Below are 17,882 nucleotides of genomic sequence, written 5' to 3'. Positions count from 1 at the left end.
TTCTCCCTGTCTCTCTCTCTCACTATCCACTCTGCCTGTCAAAAAAATAAAAATAAATAGAAAAATTCATTTCGAAGTCATTATTATTAATTTTCTTGCAGAATATCAGCAAAATATACATTTTGGAAATGTTTTCTAGGTGAAAAATTTACGCTCTGGAGTTTCTCGTGCTGCTGTAGTCTGTTTAAGTGATCTTTTCACTTACCTGAAAAAGAGCATGGATCAAGAACTAGATACTACAGTAAAAGTTTTGTTGCACAAAGCTGGAGAATCAAATACATTTATAAGAGAAGATGTTGATAAAGCATTGAGAGCTATGGTTAATAATGTAACCCCTGCACGTGCTGTCATTTCTCTTATCAATGGAGGACAGAGGTAATTTTCCAAATCATCTTAAAATGTTCTTAAATTAAAAATAGAATTGTTCACAATCCAAGGTATAGGAGGAGAAAGGCCAATTTCAGTATTATTTCACTCAAAAACTATGTATTAAATAATTCCTATGTGATAAACATATTACATATAGAACATAAAAGAATGTAGGCTGGCGCCGTGGCTTAACAGGCTAATCCTCCGCCTTGCGGCGCCAGCACACCGGGTTCTAATCCCGGTTGGGGCACCGGATTCTATCCCGGTTGCCCCTCTTCCAGGCCAGCTCTCTGCTATGGCCTAGGAAGGCAGTGGAGGATGGCCCAGGTCCTTGGGCCCTGCACCCCATGGGAGACCAGGAGAAGCACCTGGCTCCTGGCTTCGGATCAGCGAGATGCGCTGGCCGCAGCGGCCATTGGAGAGTGAACCAACGGCAAAAAGGAAGACCTTTCTCTCTGTCTCTCTCTCTCTCTCACTATCCACTCTGCCTGTCAAATAAAATAAAATAAAATAAAAGAATGTTAATATTTTTAGTAAAGTTACTTACATTCATAAATCAAGGACTAAATATATGTTAATGATTGAGTTTTGATGTATATTTTTTAAAAGATTCATTTGGGGCCAGCGCTGTGGCATAGTGGGTGAAGCCTCCGCCTGCAGTGCCGGCAATCCATATGAGCACCGATTCAAGACCTGGCTGCTGGCTGCTCCACTTCCAATCCAGCTCTTCTATGGACTGGGAAAGCAGTAGAAGATGGCCAAAGTCCTTGGCACCTGTACCTGTGTGGGAAGACTTGGAGAAAGCTCCTGGCTCCTGGCTTCGGATCGACTCAGCTCCGGCCATTGTGGCCAGTTGGGGAGTGAACCAGCAGATGGAAGACCTCTCTCTCTCTCTCTGCCTCTCCTTCTTTCTCTATGTAATTCTGACTTTCAAATAAATTAAAGAATTAGAGAGAGAGAGATCGATATTCCATCCACTGGTTCACTCTCCAGATGGCCACAACAGCTGGGGCTGAGCCAAACAGAAGCCAGAAGCCAGGAGCTTCCTCCAGATCTTCCACCGGGTCGCAGAGGCCCAAACACTTGGACCATCTTCCACTGCTTTTCCCAGGCCTTTAACAAGGAGCTGGATCAGAAGTGGAGCAACTGACACAAACTGGCACCCATATGGTGCCCATAATTGCTATGCCACAACACTGGACTCTGTTTTGTTTTTATCTTTTGGAAAGAGATAAGTAATGCAGATCATTTGTCATTTTAGCCTCCTAGCTGGTTATTGAGGAGCCATTTAATCATTTAAATTTAAGAAATTTGGAAAGTAGTTCTTATATCAACTTTAATTGGTCTTCTTTCCTTACAGTCATTTACACATTGCAGTAAGAAGATGTACAGCCCAGCACTTATCAGATGTAGTGGAATTTATGGAACCAGAACGAATGTTATCTGGAACAAAGGATATGGCTGAACGTATATTACCAGCTGCTGCTAAGTTTGCTCAAGACAGCTCCCAAGAAACCAGGTGAATAGCTAATAATAGTATTTGTCAAATCTGTTCATTTAAGAGCTTAAAAATAGGAAATAAAGATTAAAGAAGAATGAACATTTTTCTAAATGGAAAAGTGGAATCCCCAGGGGTTGGTGCTGGGGGATGGTCTTACTTAATGAATTTGTAAATGATCTTGAGGGAGTGCACAGTGAATTCTCCAAATTTACAGATGACACAACACACTTCTGGGTAGTGAGATGCCAAGTCACAGGGATGAACCTCATGAAAACGGCACAGGACTGTATGAGTGGGCAGAAAGGTGCAGAAGAACTTCATTGTGGGCAAATGTAAGGTAATGCGTTTAGGGCAAAATGATTTATTTTCAAAGAAATCAGGTAAAATCAAGGAAACAGGTATACGTGAAAACTATAGGAATGACGCATAATAAAGTATTTTTTTTTTATTTTTATTTTATTTATTTATTTTTTTTTGACAGGCAGAGTGGACAGTGAGAGAGAGAGACAGAGAGAAAAGTCTTCCTTTTGCCGTTGGTTTACCCTCCAATGGCCGCCGCGGTAGCGCGCTGCGGCCGGCGCACCGCGCTGTTCCGATGGCAGGAGCCAGGTGCTTCTCCTGGTCTCCCATGGGGTGCAGGACCCAAGGACTTGGGCCATCCTCCACTGCACTCCCTAGCCACAGCAGAGAGCTGGCCTGGAAGAGGGGCAACCGGGACAGGATCGGTGCCCCGACCGGGACTAGAACCCGGTGTGCCGGCGCCGCAAGGCGGAGGATTAGCCTGTTGAGCTACGGCGCCGGCCATAATAAAGTATTATCCCCTGAAACATGAGGTATCTGCACTTAGGAAATCATGAATTTCTTATGGTTGTACTGCAGGAACAGTTTTATGAAGGTTAAGAACAGTCAGAGAAAGATGGCAAAATAATTAAGCTTTGGATGGTATTACTCTATGGTGTTGACAAATTTTGGATGTATCAGAAGCCTAGGTTAAATTTGTAGTCTTCATCACTGTTTGCTATTGATCCAGTTACTTAATCTCTGTTAGTCTGTTTCCTTGTTTTAGGAAAGTTGAACTGGGTAACCAATAATGCATGTAAAATCTAAAATTTGGGGGCCAGCAATGTGGCATAGCCAGTAAAGCCACTGCCCGTTATGCCAGCATCTCATATGGGTACTGGTTCATGTCCTGGCTGCTCTACTTCTGATCCAGCTCCATACTATTGGCCTGGGAAAAGCAGCAAAGGATGGCCCAAGTGCTTGGGCGGCTGTCATCCAACTAGGAGACCAGATGAAGCTCCTGGTTTCAGTTTGGCCCATCCCTGTCCATTGAAACCATCTGGGGAGTAAACCATCAGATAGAAGATCTCTTTCTCTCTCTTCCTCTCTCTCTGTAACTCTGCCTTTCAAATAAACAAAATTATTTTTTAAAAATGTAGAATTTGATGACAGTAATATATGAAGATAATTAAAAAGTAAGAGAGGATTCTGAGTTCACAAAGATGAAAGATGGATATAAAATTTTTAACATTTTAAGATAAAGATGACAAAAAATGGAGTTAAGCTTGTGGAACTAGTTACACCAAAAGCTAGTAAAGAAACTAGATGTATTTTTGCTGCATAAGGAATTACCAAAAATATGACAGTTTTTAAATTTTCATTTCATGTAGAAGGTAGATGGGGGAACATGAGGAGAGAGAGAGAGACAAGGAAACAAGATCTCTCTTTTTTTTTTAAGATTTGTTTATTTATTTGAAAGGCAGATTGACAGGGAGAAATAGAGACAGACTCTCTCTCTCTCTCCCTCTCGCTCTCTCCCTCTCCCCCTGTATGAGAGAAAGGGAGAGAGGAAGAGAGAGAGAAGGAGAGGGAGAGAACTTTAATCCACTGGTTCATTCCCCTAAATGGCTGCAACAGCCAGATGTGGGCAAGGCCAAAGTCAAGAACCAGCCAGGAACTCCAAACTGGTTTCCCACATGGGTAGGAGGGGACCAAATACTTGGGCCATCATCTGCTGCATTCCCAGGTGCATTAGCAGGGAGCTGGATCAGAAGCAGAGTATCCAGGGCTGGAACTGGTGCTCTGAGATAGGATGCTGGCATCACAAGTGGTGACTTAACCTGATGCCCCACAAAGCCAGCCCCAAGAGAAAGATCTTCCATTTCCTAATTTACTTCCTAAATGCCTACAACCTCTGGGGCTGGGCTAGGCTAAAGCCAGGACCCAAGAACTCCATCTTTCTATTCCACACGGGTGGCAGGGACTCATGGACCTGCTGCTGCATAGAGTGTGTATTAGTAATAATTTGCATCCAAAGCAGAATAGCCAGGACTGAAACTAGGCATTCTGGTATATATTGTGGGCTTCCCAAGTGGTGACTTATCCACTGTACCACATACCTGCCCCAAACACAGAAGTTTAAAGCAATACAAATTATTTAACTTAACAGCAATACAAATTATTTTCTTTTTTTTTTTTTTTTTTTTTTTGACAGGCAGAGTGGACAGTGAGAGAGAGACAGAGAGAAAGGTCTTCCTTTTTGCCATTGGTTCACCCTCCAATGGCCGCCGTGGTAGCGCGCTGCAGCCGGCGCACCGCGCTGTTCCGATGGCAGGAGCCAGGTGCTTCTCCTGGTCTCCCATGGGGTGCAGGGCCCAAGGACTTGGGCCATCCTCCACTGCACTCCCTGGCCACAGCAGAGAGCTGGCCTGGAAGAGGGGCAACTGGGACAGGATCGGTGCCCCGACCGGGACTAGAACCTGGTGTGCCGGCGCCGCAAGGCAGAGGATTAGCCTGTTGAGCCACGGCGCCGGCACAGCAATACAAATTATTTAACTTACAGTTCTTTACATCAGAAGAGTTGCAAAACTCATGTAGGTTCTCTGCTTACGATATCACATGGCCAAAATTAACATGATAGCAGTGCTTGGAATTATCAAGAAGCTCTATGAAAAATTTACTTCCAAACTCATTCAGGCAGTTCCTTGCAGTTATAGGATATAAGATCCCCATTTGCATGCTGGCTGTCAGCAAGGATCTCTTCTTGTGCCCCAGGGCCACTTGAATTCCTTTTCATGGAGCAGTCCTCCATCTCCAAGTCAGCAATAGTATGTTGAATCCCTTTATGTGTTGAATTTTTTTTTTTTTTTTTTTGACAGGCAGAGTTAGACAGTGAGAGAGAGAGACAGAGAGAAAGGTCTTCCTTCCATTGGTTCACTCCCCAAAAGGCTGCTGCAGTCGGCGCGCTGCGCGAATCTGAAGCTAGGAGCCAAGTGCCTCCTCCTGGTCTTCCATGCGGGTACAGAGCCCAAGCACTTGGGCCATCCTCCACTGCCCTCCCGGGCCACAGCAGAGAGCTGCACTGGAAGAGGAGCAACCGGGACAGACAGAATCCGGCCTCCCAACCAGGACTAGAACCCGGGGTACCAGTGCCGCAAGTGGAGGATTAGCCAAGTGAGCTGTGGCGCCGGCCTATATGTTGAATTTCTATTACTCTTCTGCTAATAGCCACAAAAACTCTGCTTTTACAGGTTTGTCTGATTAGATTAGGTCCATTCCAGATTATCTGTGTTAAGATCAACTGTGTCATGTAACATTGTAATCTTGGCAATGACATTACATCATATTCACAAATTCTAGGAATTTGAATAGGACATCTTTGGAGGTGCATTTTAAAGAAGATCTGCATACCACATTAATTTTCAAAAAAATTTAAGAGAGTCAGATCTTGATATACTAGTTATTAACAACAACAGAAAGAGATTCTTTAGTTATTTAGTGTGGGGCCAACACTGTGGCATAGCAGATATAGCTACCGCCTGCAGTGCCAACATCCCATATGGGCACTGGTTCAAGTCCTGGCTGCTCCACTTCTGATCCAGCTCTTTGCTATGGCCTGGGAAAGTGGTGAGGAATGGCCCAAGTGTTCAGACCCCTGCACCTGCTTGGAAGACCCAGAAGAAGCTATTGGGTTCTGGCTTCAGATCAGCTCAGCTCCTGCTGAAGGCGGCCATTTGGGGAGTGAATCATCAGATGGAAGACTTTTTTCTCTCTCTCTGCCTCTGCCTCTCTGTAACTCTGCCTTTCAAATAATAAATAAATAAATCTTTTAAAAAATAGTTATTTAGTGTATATCCTCTCTTAACTTTTCCTTAATGGCATAATGATTCTTCTAAACAATTTTTTCATTGCTTGGATTCTCATTTAAAGTTTTAAATAATTAATACATTATAATTAATTTTGAGTTTTAGTATTTCTTTACATTTTGTCCATTGTCTGCTCACTTACTTATTTCAACATTTCTCATGTCCTTGGGTGTCCTATGGTAGACCTCGAGTCCTTAACATTCTAGGGTAAAAATTAGAACTGGGGGAAGGCACTTGGTTTGGTGGTTAAAACATCCCCGTCCTATGTTGAAGTACCTGGGTTCACTACCTGGCGCTGGCTCCTGACTCCAGCTTCCAGCTAATGCAAACACTAGGAGGAAGCAGTAATGGCTTGAGAAATTGAGTTCCTGCAACGCATGTAGGAGACCTGGATTGAGTTCCTGACTCCCAGCTTCTGCCCCAGCCTTGACCATTTTGAGTGTATTTCTCTCTCTCTCTCTCTCGCTCTCGCTCTTTCTCTCTCTCTCTGTGTGTGTGTGTGTGTGTTCCCAAATTGTCCATGAGATGATAACTGATTATGAAACCTTTATATGCATATTTGTAGATCTTATTCTGGTTGTAGGAAGAGGAAGGTGATATTTATTGTCTGCTATCACCTGCCTTTCCGCAATTTCATTACATTTGAAGAGGTCTGGTTGATATCTGTGATCCTAAGATTGTCCTACACCCCTGCCCCATAAAAGCCTGTCCTTTTCTGATTCTTCAAGTCCCATATATTCCAAGTTGTAAGCAAAACTGACAATTATTTTAGGACCAGGCCTTCATGAAGAGCAAATAATATGATATTGAGAGATACTTTTAGATGCCTCTGTCCTATATCTTCCATAATATCTGAATTTCCATGGTTAGAAAGATATTTTGGCTTAAGATATTATCTTATAAATGCATGTAAAACATTTTAAAAAAAGTTAAGAGACTAGTATAACATTTCTCAATTTATCAACCACAATTTATTGGTTAACCTTGCGTATATTTTAGGTAGCAGAGAATAGGTTTTTAATAATTGAAATCCAGGTAAGTTTTGACTAGAGAGGAAGAGATAGATAGAGAAAGTTGAATCAGGCCATAACATCCGACCAACAGGTAGTCAATAGTAATAAGTCAGTGGACAAGGAGCTGAGGAAAAACAGAAAATTCTCCTAACTCACAATTCTACCAAATGCCAGCCTTGATATGGATCTTGCATGCCTGAAAAGTGCAATCAAAGCTTTATGCATATGACTGAAATAATTGAAACTAGAATGATTTTGAAAGGGTGCCTTATAGGAGCAGAATTCTGTACTCTCTAGTACTGGTAGTATACCTACATTTCAGTGCTTTACTTAAAATAGGTATGGTAATATTGATGTTGATAATTTTTATTAAAAATATTACATTTAAGGACAGAACCAGAGCTTATTAAAGCATGTAAAGTTATTTACATATTTCTCAAATATCCATAGGTATTATGGTCGAAAGATGCTTTTCCTCATGATGTGTCATCCTAACTTTGAAAAAATGCTTGAAAAGTATGTCCCATCTAAAGATTTGCCATACATTAAGGAATCTGTTAAAAACTTACGGCAAAAGGTATGTGGAAAATGTTTGTTTCATTGACAACTTTAAAGTAAAGTTTCTTTTCCTTTGAAGGTAAAGGATGGAAATAATTACTTTTTCTGTTAATCATTTGGAATATATCTACAATAGCATTTTAATAACTGTAGTACTAAGTAGACATATATAATATCAGGCCTTGAATAGAACTTAATGTATAGTGGGATATAGTTTGGCTTAGTGGAGTTGGATTTGAATCACAAATCTGAAAATTAGAAATGATGTAATTTTAGCTACAAAGCATCATTTCTTTAAACAATTTTTATTTTTATAAAATGAGGATAGGGGCCAGCACTGTGGCATATTAGGCTAAGCCTCCACCTGTGGCATCTGCATCCCATATGAGCACCTATAGCTCTCAGCAATGGCCTGGGAAAGCAGTAGAGGATGGCCCAAGTGCTTGGGCCCCTGCACCCGCATGGGAGATCTGGAAGAAGTTCCTGGCTCCTGGCTTCAGATCGCCCAGCTCTGGTCATTGGGCCATTTGGGGAGTGAGCCAGTGGATGGAAGATGTTTCTCTCTGTCTGTAATTCTACCTTTCAAATAAATAGTAATTTTTAAAAAATGATAGTAATGTCTACCATGAATAATTTCTGCCTTATTTCAAATAAAATGTGAAAAGTAACACATTTACATATTTTTTGAAAATATATTTAACTTAATTGTGTAGAAATTTTCTATTATAACTTGCGTCATTTCTCCCTAATGGTCTTAGGCTAAGAACTTAACTTACGAAAGGATGATGTCAATAAAGATGTGGGCTAATAGACATTTTTTAAAAAGATTTATTTATTTATTTGAAAGTTAGAGTTACATAGAGAAGGAGAGGCAGAGAGAGAGGCCTTCCATCTGCTGGTTCACTCCCCAGTTGGCTGCAATGGCTGGAGCTGCGCCAATCTGACCAGGAGCCATGGACCTAGAATCGGCGCCATAATAGATATTTTAAAGCATTTTTTTCTACATGTTGATCTTGAAGATTTGAACTCAAATAGCACTTATTAAAATGACCATGTTAAAGAATTATATGAATAAAATGAGGCAAGTTGTATTTGTGAGTCATTTCCATTACAAGTATCAAATAAAAAAATACTATAAATAGTTCTTACCAGCATTTTTTTTTTACAGTCGTAGGGTTGTATAGGGTTTCATTGTTTGTGGAATGTGTTCATATTATGTGCATAGACTTCAAACTTTAAGAAGAATAGTTTTAAAATATATCATATTACGGGGCCAGCACAGTGGAGTAGCGCATAAAGCCACCACCTGCAGTGCTGGCATCCTATATCGGCGCTGGTTCGAATCCCGGCTGGTCCACTTCCAATCCAGCTCTGTGCTATGGCCTGGGATAGCAGTAGAAGGTGGCCTAAGTCCTTGGGCCCCTGCACCCACGTGGGAAACCTTGAAGAACCTCCTGGCTCCTGGCTTCGTATCAGCGGAGCTCCAGCCGTTGCGGCCAATTGGGGAATGAACCAGCAGACGGAAGAGCTCTCTCCTTCTCTCTGCCTCTCCTGCTTTCTCTGTGTAACTATAACTTTCAAATAAATAAATAAATCTTTACTATATATATAATCATATTACTTTTTAGAAGTTTAAATAATTTGTTTCAACAATACAGTACATAATTCCCTATTAGTCAGTTACATATATTGTTAATTTAGTAATAAGTGTAAAGTAGTCTGATACCCTGTAGTACACAGCATATTATTAAAATACCTGAAAGAATCAATCATGGATACTTTGAAAATTATATTTTGAAGTTATTTCACTACTAGTTTTAAGATTTATTACACTGCCTTGCTTTGCATTTGCTTATAGGGTTTAGGGGAAATACCATTAGATACTCCCTCAGCAAAAGGAAGACGATCTCATACTGGCAATGTTGGAAATACAAGATCATCATCTGTTTCTAGAGATGCTTTCAATTCAGCTGACAGGTAAGATTATGATAGTCTACATCATTAGACAACTTACTACCCAGTGATAGTAGTCTCATTTGGGTGTTTTCATGAATTACCCCAGAAGTATTTGTCAAAATTTAATGCAGTTTTATAAGTTTGGTAAGAACCTAAAAAGTAATTAGATTTTATAAGGCAATTATATATCAGAAAAACTTGACTATGCATGCACATGAATGAAATTTTAGAGTTAATGAATTTGTCGATATTAGGCTTATGTTGGACAATTCTGATTATATTTTTAAAAATCTCATAGTCTTTACTTTCTGTACCTGAGTATAAAAGTAATATGTTATTATGTTTAAAGACAAAAGAATTTTAGCAAATAAGAACATTGAAAGAAGAATTTAACCAATCATTCATAATGCCAGCAACCAGAAAAATATTCCTCTTAAAATTTTTGTAAATGTAGTTGTATATGCAATTTTGTAATATACTTAAACTATTTGTAACAACATTTAATATACTGATTAGGCAAGTTTTAAAGATCTTTGAAAATGTTATAACTACCCTTCTGGTGTATTTTAAAATATGTTTTAAAACATTTAAAAACTATATGAATAGGTACATTTTCTGTATTGATTTATCTTTGAAATACTTAATAAAATAAAATAAATTTTATAAAATACAAATCTATGTGAAAATATGTGTGTGCTTTGGGGCCCTGTTATTGAGGATATAGTCCACAAACACCCATATTGGCATCACCTAAGAAGTTATTAGAAATGCAAAATCTTGTATTCCCTTCAGACTTACTGGGTCAGAATCTATCATTTTTTTCTGCATTAAGACATTAGATTAAGATCCAGGTTCAGGTAATTTGGTCAAAAATCTTTTTCACACCAATTTTCAAAAGCTTTTCTTTCTTCTTTCTTCTTCTCCTCCCCCCCCCTCTTCTCCCTCCTCTTTCTCTTTTATTTATTTATTTATTTTTAACATTTATTAAGAGCATGCTATATGCCAGGCCTTTTTTACACATTTTACTAGTCAGTTGCTTATTTCATAGATGTTCAGCTCCCCTAAAAACCTGGACATGGAGTTTTCTAATAAACTTCCTTGGTAGATAGCATTTCATAATATGTTATGACAACTCATTGCTGAAGGAATTAAATGTCTTCTGTGTGAGTCCATTCAGAAGGAACCCTTGGAAATGTGTCTAGTTTCCTTCAGACTCCTACCTCTTTTCCTCTGCTGATTTTGGTGGGTATCCTGCTGCTTTAATAAATATTAGCTACAAGTACAACTATATGCTGACTCTTATGAGTCCTCCTAGCAAACCACCAAACCTAGGGAAGAATTCCTAAATTATGTTTGTGCCTTTTATAAGGTAAAAATGAAATTAAATTTGTCTTTCTTTTATTTTAGAGAGGTAACTGAAGTTCGTGAAGTCACCAGGAAGTCAGTTTGTCGTAATTCCTTAGAAAGTGCTGAATATATTAAAGTTATAACAGGTTTATTAAATGCAAAAGATTTTCGTGATCGCATTAATGGGATTAAGCAGCTTTTATCAGATACTGAAAATAATCAAGAGCTTGTTGTTGGGAACATTGTGAAGGTAAGGACCAGTTAAAATTAATTTTTTTTGAAATCTATGACCAATCTTGAAGTTAATTAATATTAAAAATGGCCCTATTTTTAGTACCTTACTTGTGTTATTTTAGTAAGTCAAAATAAGCTTAGTAAAAATAATGGATTGTCTTGGCTTTGCTATGTATTTTAAAAGCAACTCAAAGTAATTGAAAAAAAAAAATAAGAACATAGCCACTTATTTGTCTGAATCCTCCCACAAGATGATAAACTCCTGCCAAGCTCTGTGTTCTCACAGTCCTCAGAACTTGGCATGCAGAAAATATATGTCAAATGAATCAGTATTTAAAAAAAAAAAAAAAAAAAAAAAAAAGTACATTTAAGAGACTTGACATTGTTTTAGAATAGTTTTTTTTTTTTAAGATTTATTTTTATTTGAAGACAGACTTAGAGAGAGAGAGAGATCTTCTATCTGCTGATTCACTCCCCAAATGACCACAATGGCTTGGACTGGGCTAGGCCCAAGACAGGAGCTAAAAACTTCATCTGGTTGGGCCGGCGCTGTGGCTTAACAGGCTAATCCTCCGCCTTGCATGGCTTAACAGGCTAATCCTCCGCCTTGCGGCGCCGGCACACCGGGTTCTAGTCCCGGTCGGGGCGCCGAATTCTATCCCGTTTGCCCCTCTTCCAGGCCAGCTCTCTGCTATGGCCCGGGAAGGCAGTAGAGGATGGCCCAAGTGCTTGGGCCCTGCACCCCATGGGAGACCAGGAGAAGCACCTGGCTCCTGCCTTCGGATCAGCACGGTGCGCCGGCAGCAACGGCCATTGGAGGGTGAACCAACGGCAAAAAGGAAGACCTTTCTCTCTGTCTCTCTCTCTCTCACTATCCACTCTGCCTGTCAAAAAAAAAAAAAAAAAAAAAAAAAAAACTTCATCTGGTTGTCACATGGGTACAGCTACCCAAGTACTTGGGCTATCTTCTGCTGCTTTCTCAGGCACATTAACAGGGAACTGGATTAGAAATGAAGCAGCTGGGAATGGGACTAGAACTGTTGTACATATGGGATGCCAGCGCCGTATGCTGCAGCCTAATATACTATGCCATAATGCCAGCCCTTAGATTTTAAAGCTTTTCTTATGTGGGTCAGAAATCTCTGTGAACCAATTGATATATCTATTTTTTGAAGACAACAAGCAAAGAAAGGAAATATTACTAAATATTCATAGTACGAGAGCATAGATTATCTGTATTTCATCAGAATTTAGCTATGGTAATTTTGTTAGTAATTTATCAATCAAATTCCATTTTAAATTTGTATGTTATGCACTAAACTTGGCAAACATATATAGGTACTCTTTAATTCCGTTGATACATTGTCTCTTAGTTTTCAGAAAAGTACATTACTATGTGATGGTAACCAGAAAGTTAGATTTTCTGATATCTGTTGATTAAAAATCTCTTGGAATTACCATTCTTTACATAAAAAATTGTAATGTTAGGAATTAGTAGTTAATAGTCTCAACTTATACAGTAGCGCTTCTCTCACCTGACATGATTAAATTGTTTAGTATTCTGAAGAACAAGGAATAATTAAAGTAGCCAAATTAAGAGTTTATAATGAGAATTTAACTTTGAAAATACATCTAAATTCTCATAACAAACCTAAACTGAAACTAGTGCAATCTCGGCAATAAATAAAATACCTCTGCTACAATTAGACCAAAACAGAAACCTTTCTTAGATTTGACTAAGCTATTACACCTTCCAGAGCACAGCATATTTATCATGACAGTGAGTCAGTCATCTGATTACTTAGCCACAGTTCTCAGTCTTAATTTATTTGAATGCTTTTTGATGTGACTTTTAGAACCTTTTCTTTTTCTTATAAAAAGATTTGAGTTAGCGTCCAAATTGTTATAAAGCTCCTATTATCTAAGTTCAGGTTAAATGGATGTTGTTTGTGATTAAATAGTGAAGTAGAACAAATACAAGAGAATTTACATATAATTGCTATAAATATTAATTTACTTTAAATAATTTACCAACTTACTTTCAGATCTTTGATGCTTTCAAATCTCGACTTCATGATTCCAATAGCAAAGTAAATTTGGTGGCTCTAGAAACAATGCATAAAATGATTCCTTTACTTAGAGACCACTTGTCTCCTGTGATCAACATGCTAATTCCTGCAATAGTAGATAACAATCTGAATTCCAAGAATCCAGGCATCTATAATGCTGCTACAAATGTTGTTCAGGCACTGAGTCAGCACGTAGGTAAGAAATCTTACTAGGCACTCTTATTTTTTTACTTTTATACTTTGGTTCTTATACCTGTTTTATAATGCTGAAATCTTCATCACTCGATTTTTGTCAGAAAGTTTCTTCATTCCTCAATAGTATTTTACTTTTATTGATGAAATACTACCACATTAAATTGATTTCTCTTTGTGTTTAATTCTTTTTTTCTGCCTCAGTCTCATATATGATACAAAAATCAACTTAAAATGAATCCTTTATTTAAATATATGACTTTTTAAAAAAAGATTTCTTTATTTATTTGAAAGTCAGAGTTACAAAGAGGGAGAGATTGAGAGGGAAAGATCTTGTAACCACCGGTTCACTCCCCAGATGGCCACAAGGGCCAGGGCTGGGCCACACTGAAGCCAGGAGCCAGGAGCTTCATCTGGGTCTTCCACATTGGGTGACAGGGACCCAAGCACTTGGGCCATCTTCCAATGCTTTCCCAAGCCATTAGCAGGAAGCTGGATCAGAAGTGGAGCAGGAGCTGGTGCTGTGGTGTAGGGGGTAAAGCTGCCACCTGCAGTGCTGGCATCCCATATGGGCACCAGTTCGAGTCCCAGCTGCTCCACTTCCAATCAAGCTCTCTGCTTTGGCCTGAGAAAGCAGCGGAAGATGGCCCAAGTGCTTGGGCACTTGCACCTGTGTGGGAGACCTGGAAGAAGCTCCTGGCTTCTGGCTTCTGGCTTCAGATTGGCTTAGTTCTGGCCGTTGCCACCAATTGGTGAGTGAATCAGCAGATGGAAGTCCTCTCTCTTTCTCTCTCTCTCTCTCTATGCCTCTCCTTCCCTCTCTGTGTAACTCTGACTTTCAAATAAAAAAATCAATCTTAAAAAAAAAAAAAGAAAAGGATACATAGGCAATTTTTTTTCTTTTTCTTACCATATAATAGCTCCTTAATATTCTGAGGTAATTTTGTTTCTCATTTGCTATTAAGACTGTTACTCCATTAAGGTTTTATAGAGAATTTTAAGTCAATATTAAATATGTAGATTTTAAAAACTTTATTTGCATTCCAGAAATAAGTAATTTTTCCACTCAGTGCTATGTAATGGAAAAGATCTAAGCTCTTACTATTCTTTTAACAAGTATTTCTGTATTATTATTTTGTTTAGATAATTACTTACTTCTACAGCCATTTTGCACAAAAGCTCAGTTTTTAAATGGAAAAGCAAAACAGGATATGACAGAAAAGCTTGCTGGTAAATACTTTTTAATTTTAATTTCTAAAGAAATATTTTAGTAACTAAGGATAAACTCATTAAATTTCAGGATAGTTACTAATTTTTTTTAAAGATTTATTTATTTATTTGAAAGACAGAGTTATAGAGAGAAAGATTGAGAGACAGAGATAGAGAGATCTCTCTCTGTTCCTTGGTTCACTCCCTAAATGGCCACAATGGCCGGGGCTAGGCCAGGGGAAGCCAGGAACTTCTTCCAAGTCTCCCAGGTGGGTGCAGGGGCCCAAGCAGTTGGGCTATCTTCCACTGCTTTCCCAGGAGCATTATTAGAGAGCTGGAATGGAAGTGGAACAGTTGGGACTTGAACAGCCACCCATATGGGATGCTGATGCTACCCCATGATGCCAGCCCCAACAGTTACCAATTCAATGCTGTAACCCATGAGATAGAAATAATGCCACATAAAGTGTTAAGAATTTTACCCAAAATATTTTCTTCAAAAGAATTTTAACCTTTCTTCCCAGTATGTGTTTAGTTTTTCTGTTAGTAAAAGTAATATAGGGGAGAAAAAAAGATATTAAAATCAAATATCAGTGTTCATAAGAAACTACTATCTTTAAATCATGTTTGACAAATGATCCATGGCTTAAAAATGTATTAATTTTTATTTAACTACCTTTGAGAATACTGAAATGAATTTTGAGTATGGTTCTTTTATCTTTTGTTTAAATCATCATATTTGGAATTCTACTATTTGAAGATCCAGTCTCTGGGAGGAAAGTTTGTGACTGTATATTAAAAAGCCTAACTTTTAGGACAAATGGCATAGGAAAGAAATTTAATGTGTTTTCAATGTGTATTAAGTAGCAGAAGTTGACTTTTTTTAAAACTCTCACTCTTTACCATTTTTTGTGTTTCAGATATTGTTATGGAACTTTATCAAAGGAAGCCCCATGCCACAGAACAGAAAGTGTTGGTGGTTCTGTGGCATCTCTTAGGGAACATGACAAATAGTGGCTCTCTCCCTGGAGCTGGAGGAAATATACGAACAGCCACAGCTAAATTGTCTAAAGCACTTTTTGCACAGATGGGTCAGAATCTGTTAAATCAGGCTGCATCTCAGCCACCAAACATCAAAAAGAGTTTAGAGGATTTGCTTGATATGACAATTTTAAATGAATTATGAATCTTTAATGAAATATGGTATGATAAAAAAAAACTGTTTACATGATGACAAGTGGAACTTTTTTAAAGTTACATTTTCAGTGCCTGCACTTCACATCTAGTAAGTTAAATCAGTAGCTATTTTTATTTGCAGCCTATGCATATGTATCTTATATCAACACTACATTTGTACCCATAACACAGAAACTCAAAATAATTAATGTAACCTATTATGAAATCTGAGGCACATGGAATGAATCCAATTTTAATATTTTTGAGAAAAGTCCTGCACATTTGCACTGTTCTATAGAAACTGCAGTTTGTTACCCAATATGTACAATTAGATTTGTAATTAAAAATATACTTTTTATTATGTAATCATGTTCTGCTATGTCTCATTACTCAGCTTTATTTTATAAAGTGGAAGAAAAGTCATTGAACTATGTTATCACCAACAAAGTTTTGTGTGCTATTTGTTAAAAACATGTATTTCTTAATCAGTACGCTAATATAATTGTGCAGTATTAGCTTGCTTTTGCTGCTGTGTTTATGTCATATATTTGCTTACCTTTTGGGTTTAATCATCTACATAATTGTGAAATTTAACAAGTTACAATAAAGCATGATGACCAAAGTTTTAGGGAACATTAAACATTTTAAGTGCACAATTTAAGAAAACGTGTTGAATGTAACTTCCCTATTTTTGTGTACAAACACTAAATTTTATTTCTATATGTCAACATTTATAAAGGTGTTATTTTGCTGCCCAGTTATGTAATTCTCAAAAATAGTGCCAGGTCTTCTGTAGCTTTTCTCAGAATTCATGGGCTTGTAAGTACTGTATGCATCTTTAAAAAAAGAAAAGGAATGTTATAAAATAAAAGGATTTATTTCTGTAGAAGTGTGAGAGGTGTCCTGTTTTTCCAACTTTCATATAGGTTAAAATGGAAAAAATATACTTTGTAATAGACCTATTGTTTTCACTTGATCTACTTGATATAATACTGACTTTTTAATGACCTAACAGTAGACCTGGACTACCATTCTAACTTTATCAGAAATTAACTGCATGATCTTGGACAAGTCCCTTCCCAGGTCTGGGCCTAAGTTTTCTCATCACTTAAATGTGAGGCTGGGCTAGGTGATTTTTAATGTCCCATCTTGTTCTAAAATTTTATGATTCTATGTTTATACTTTTTCACTTCTTAGGTCACTAACCAGTTGTATTCATTCATAACTTCTGAGGAAGAAATGTGAGTTTCATTGTTGTTTGAAGCTAAGTTGAAAAGAGATTAAAGACTTTATTAATTTTTCTAAGTACTGTTATATTACATGTACTGTTTAAAATACTTAAATTTTATTCAAGTATATGTTATTCTGTAGTTTATATATGATAAACTATAATCTTAGATTTGAAGTTGGCCAATTTTTTGTGTACTGGGAAAATTTTTTCAACTTTGTAAGCCACAGAATTGTGGCATCTAATTTTTTGCTGTTACTTTATAACCTTTAAAAATATAAAAAGCTTTCTTAACTCACGTCGCATAGAAACAAGCCTCTGACAACACCTAAATGAGAACTCAGTTGCAACACTGAAATGGTCATTAAATTTTGTGTTAGCCTCTTTTGATATACATTATTCAAACTGGTTATAATTTCCTAGTCATGTCTATGCTCTCTTTTATTACAAAAAAATCGGCCATCAGTGTAATTGAACTCAAAGCCTAAAGATTTTCAATATTTTAGTAACTTTTTAAGATTTATTTATTTAGGCCGGCGCCGTGGCTTAACAGGCTAATCCTCCCCCTTGCGGCGCCAGCACACCGGGTTCTAGTCCCGGTCGGGGCACCAGATTCTATCCCGGTTACCCCTCTTCCAGGCCAGCTCTCTGCTATGGCCCGGGAAGGCAGTGGAGGATGGCCCAAGTACTTGGGCCCTGCACCCGCATGGGAGACCAGGAGAAGCACCTGGCTCCTGGCTTCGGATCAGCACAATGCACCGGCCGCAGTGGCCATTGGAGGGTGAACCAACGGCAAAAAGGAAGACCTTTCTCTCTGTCTCTCTCTCTCTCTCACTATCCACTCTGCCTGTCCAAAAAAAAAAAAAAGATTGATTTATTTATTTG

At 38.2% G+C, this 17,882-nt stretch overlaps 1 protein-coding gene across 6 annotated transcripts in view; it reads left to right on the top strand.

Moving 5' to 3' along the window:
* TOGARAM1 (TOG array regulator of axonemal microtubules 1) overlaps positions 1-16,659 on the top strand; it is a 74,799-nt gene extending 58,140 nt beyond the window's left edge. For 5 of the 6 annotated variants that reach the window (XM_062205208.1, XM_062205212.1, XM_062205211.1 and 2 more), the window contains 8 exons: positions 140-375; positions 1,730-1,888; positions 7,479-7,605; positions 9,445-9,563; positions 10,950-11,139; positions 13,169-13,388; positions 14,528-14,614; positions 15,514-16,659. In XM_062205208.1, the coding sequence (XP_062061192.1) occupies positions 140-375; positions 1,730-1,888; positions 7,479-7,605; positions 9,445-9,563; positions 10,950-11,139; positions 13,169-13,388; positions 14,528-14,614; positions 15,514-15,779 (1,404 nt within the window). In that variant the 3' untranslated portion in view covers positions 15,780-16,659. Of the gene's footprint in view, positions 1-139; positions 376-1,729; positions 1,889-2,084; positions 2,208-7,478; positions 7,606-9,444; positions 9,564-10,949; positions 11,140-13,168; positions 13,389-14,527; positions 14,615-15,513 lie in introns of those variants that run through there. The other variant, XM_062205213.1, reaches the window with a different exon arrangement.
* Positions 16,660-17,882: the final 1,223 nt, after the last annotated feature.

The sequence above is a fragment of the Lepus europaeus genome, chromosome 11 (genome assembly GCF_033115175.1).
Source record: "Lepus europaeus isolate LE1 chromosome 11, mLepTim1.pri, whole genome shotgun sequence".
NCBI lineage: Eukaryota > Metazoa > Chordata > Mammalia > Lagomorpha > Leporidae > Lepus > Lepus europaeus.
Note: the sequence above shows the minus strand (reverse complement) of the source record. Positions and strands in the feature narration are given on the sequence as shown.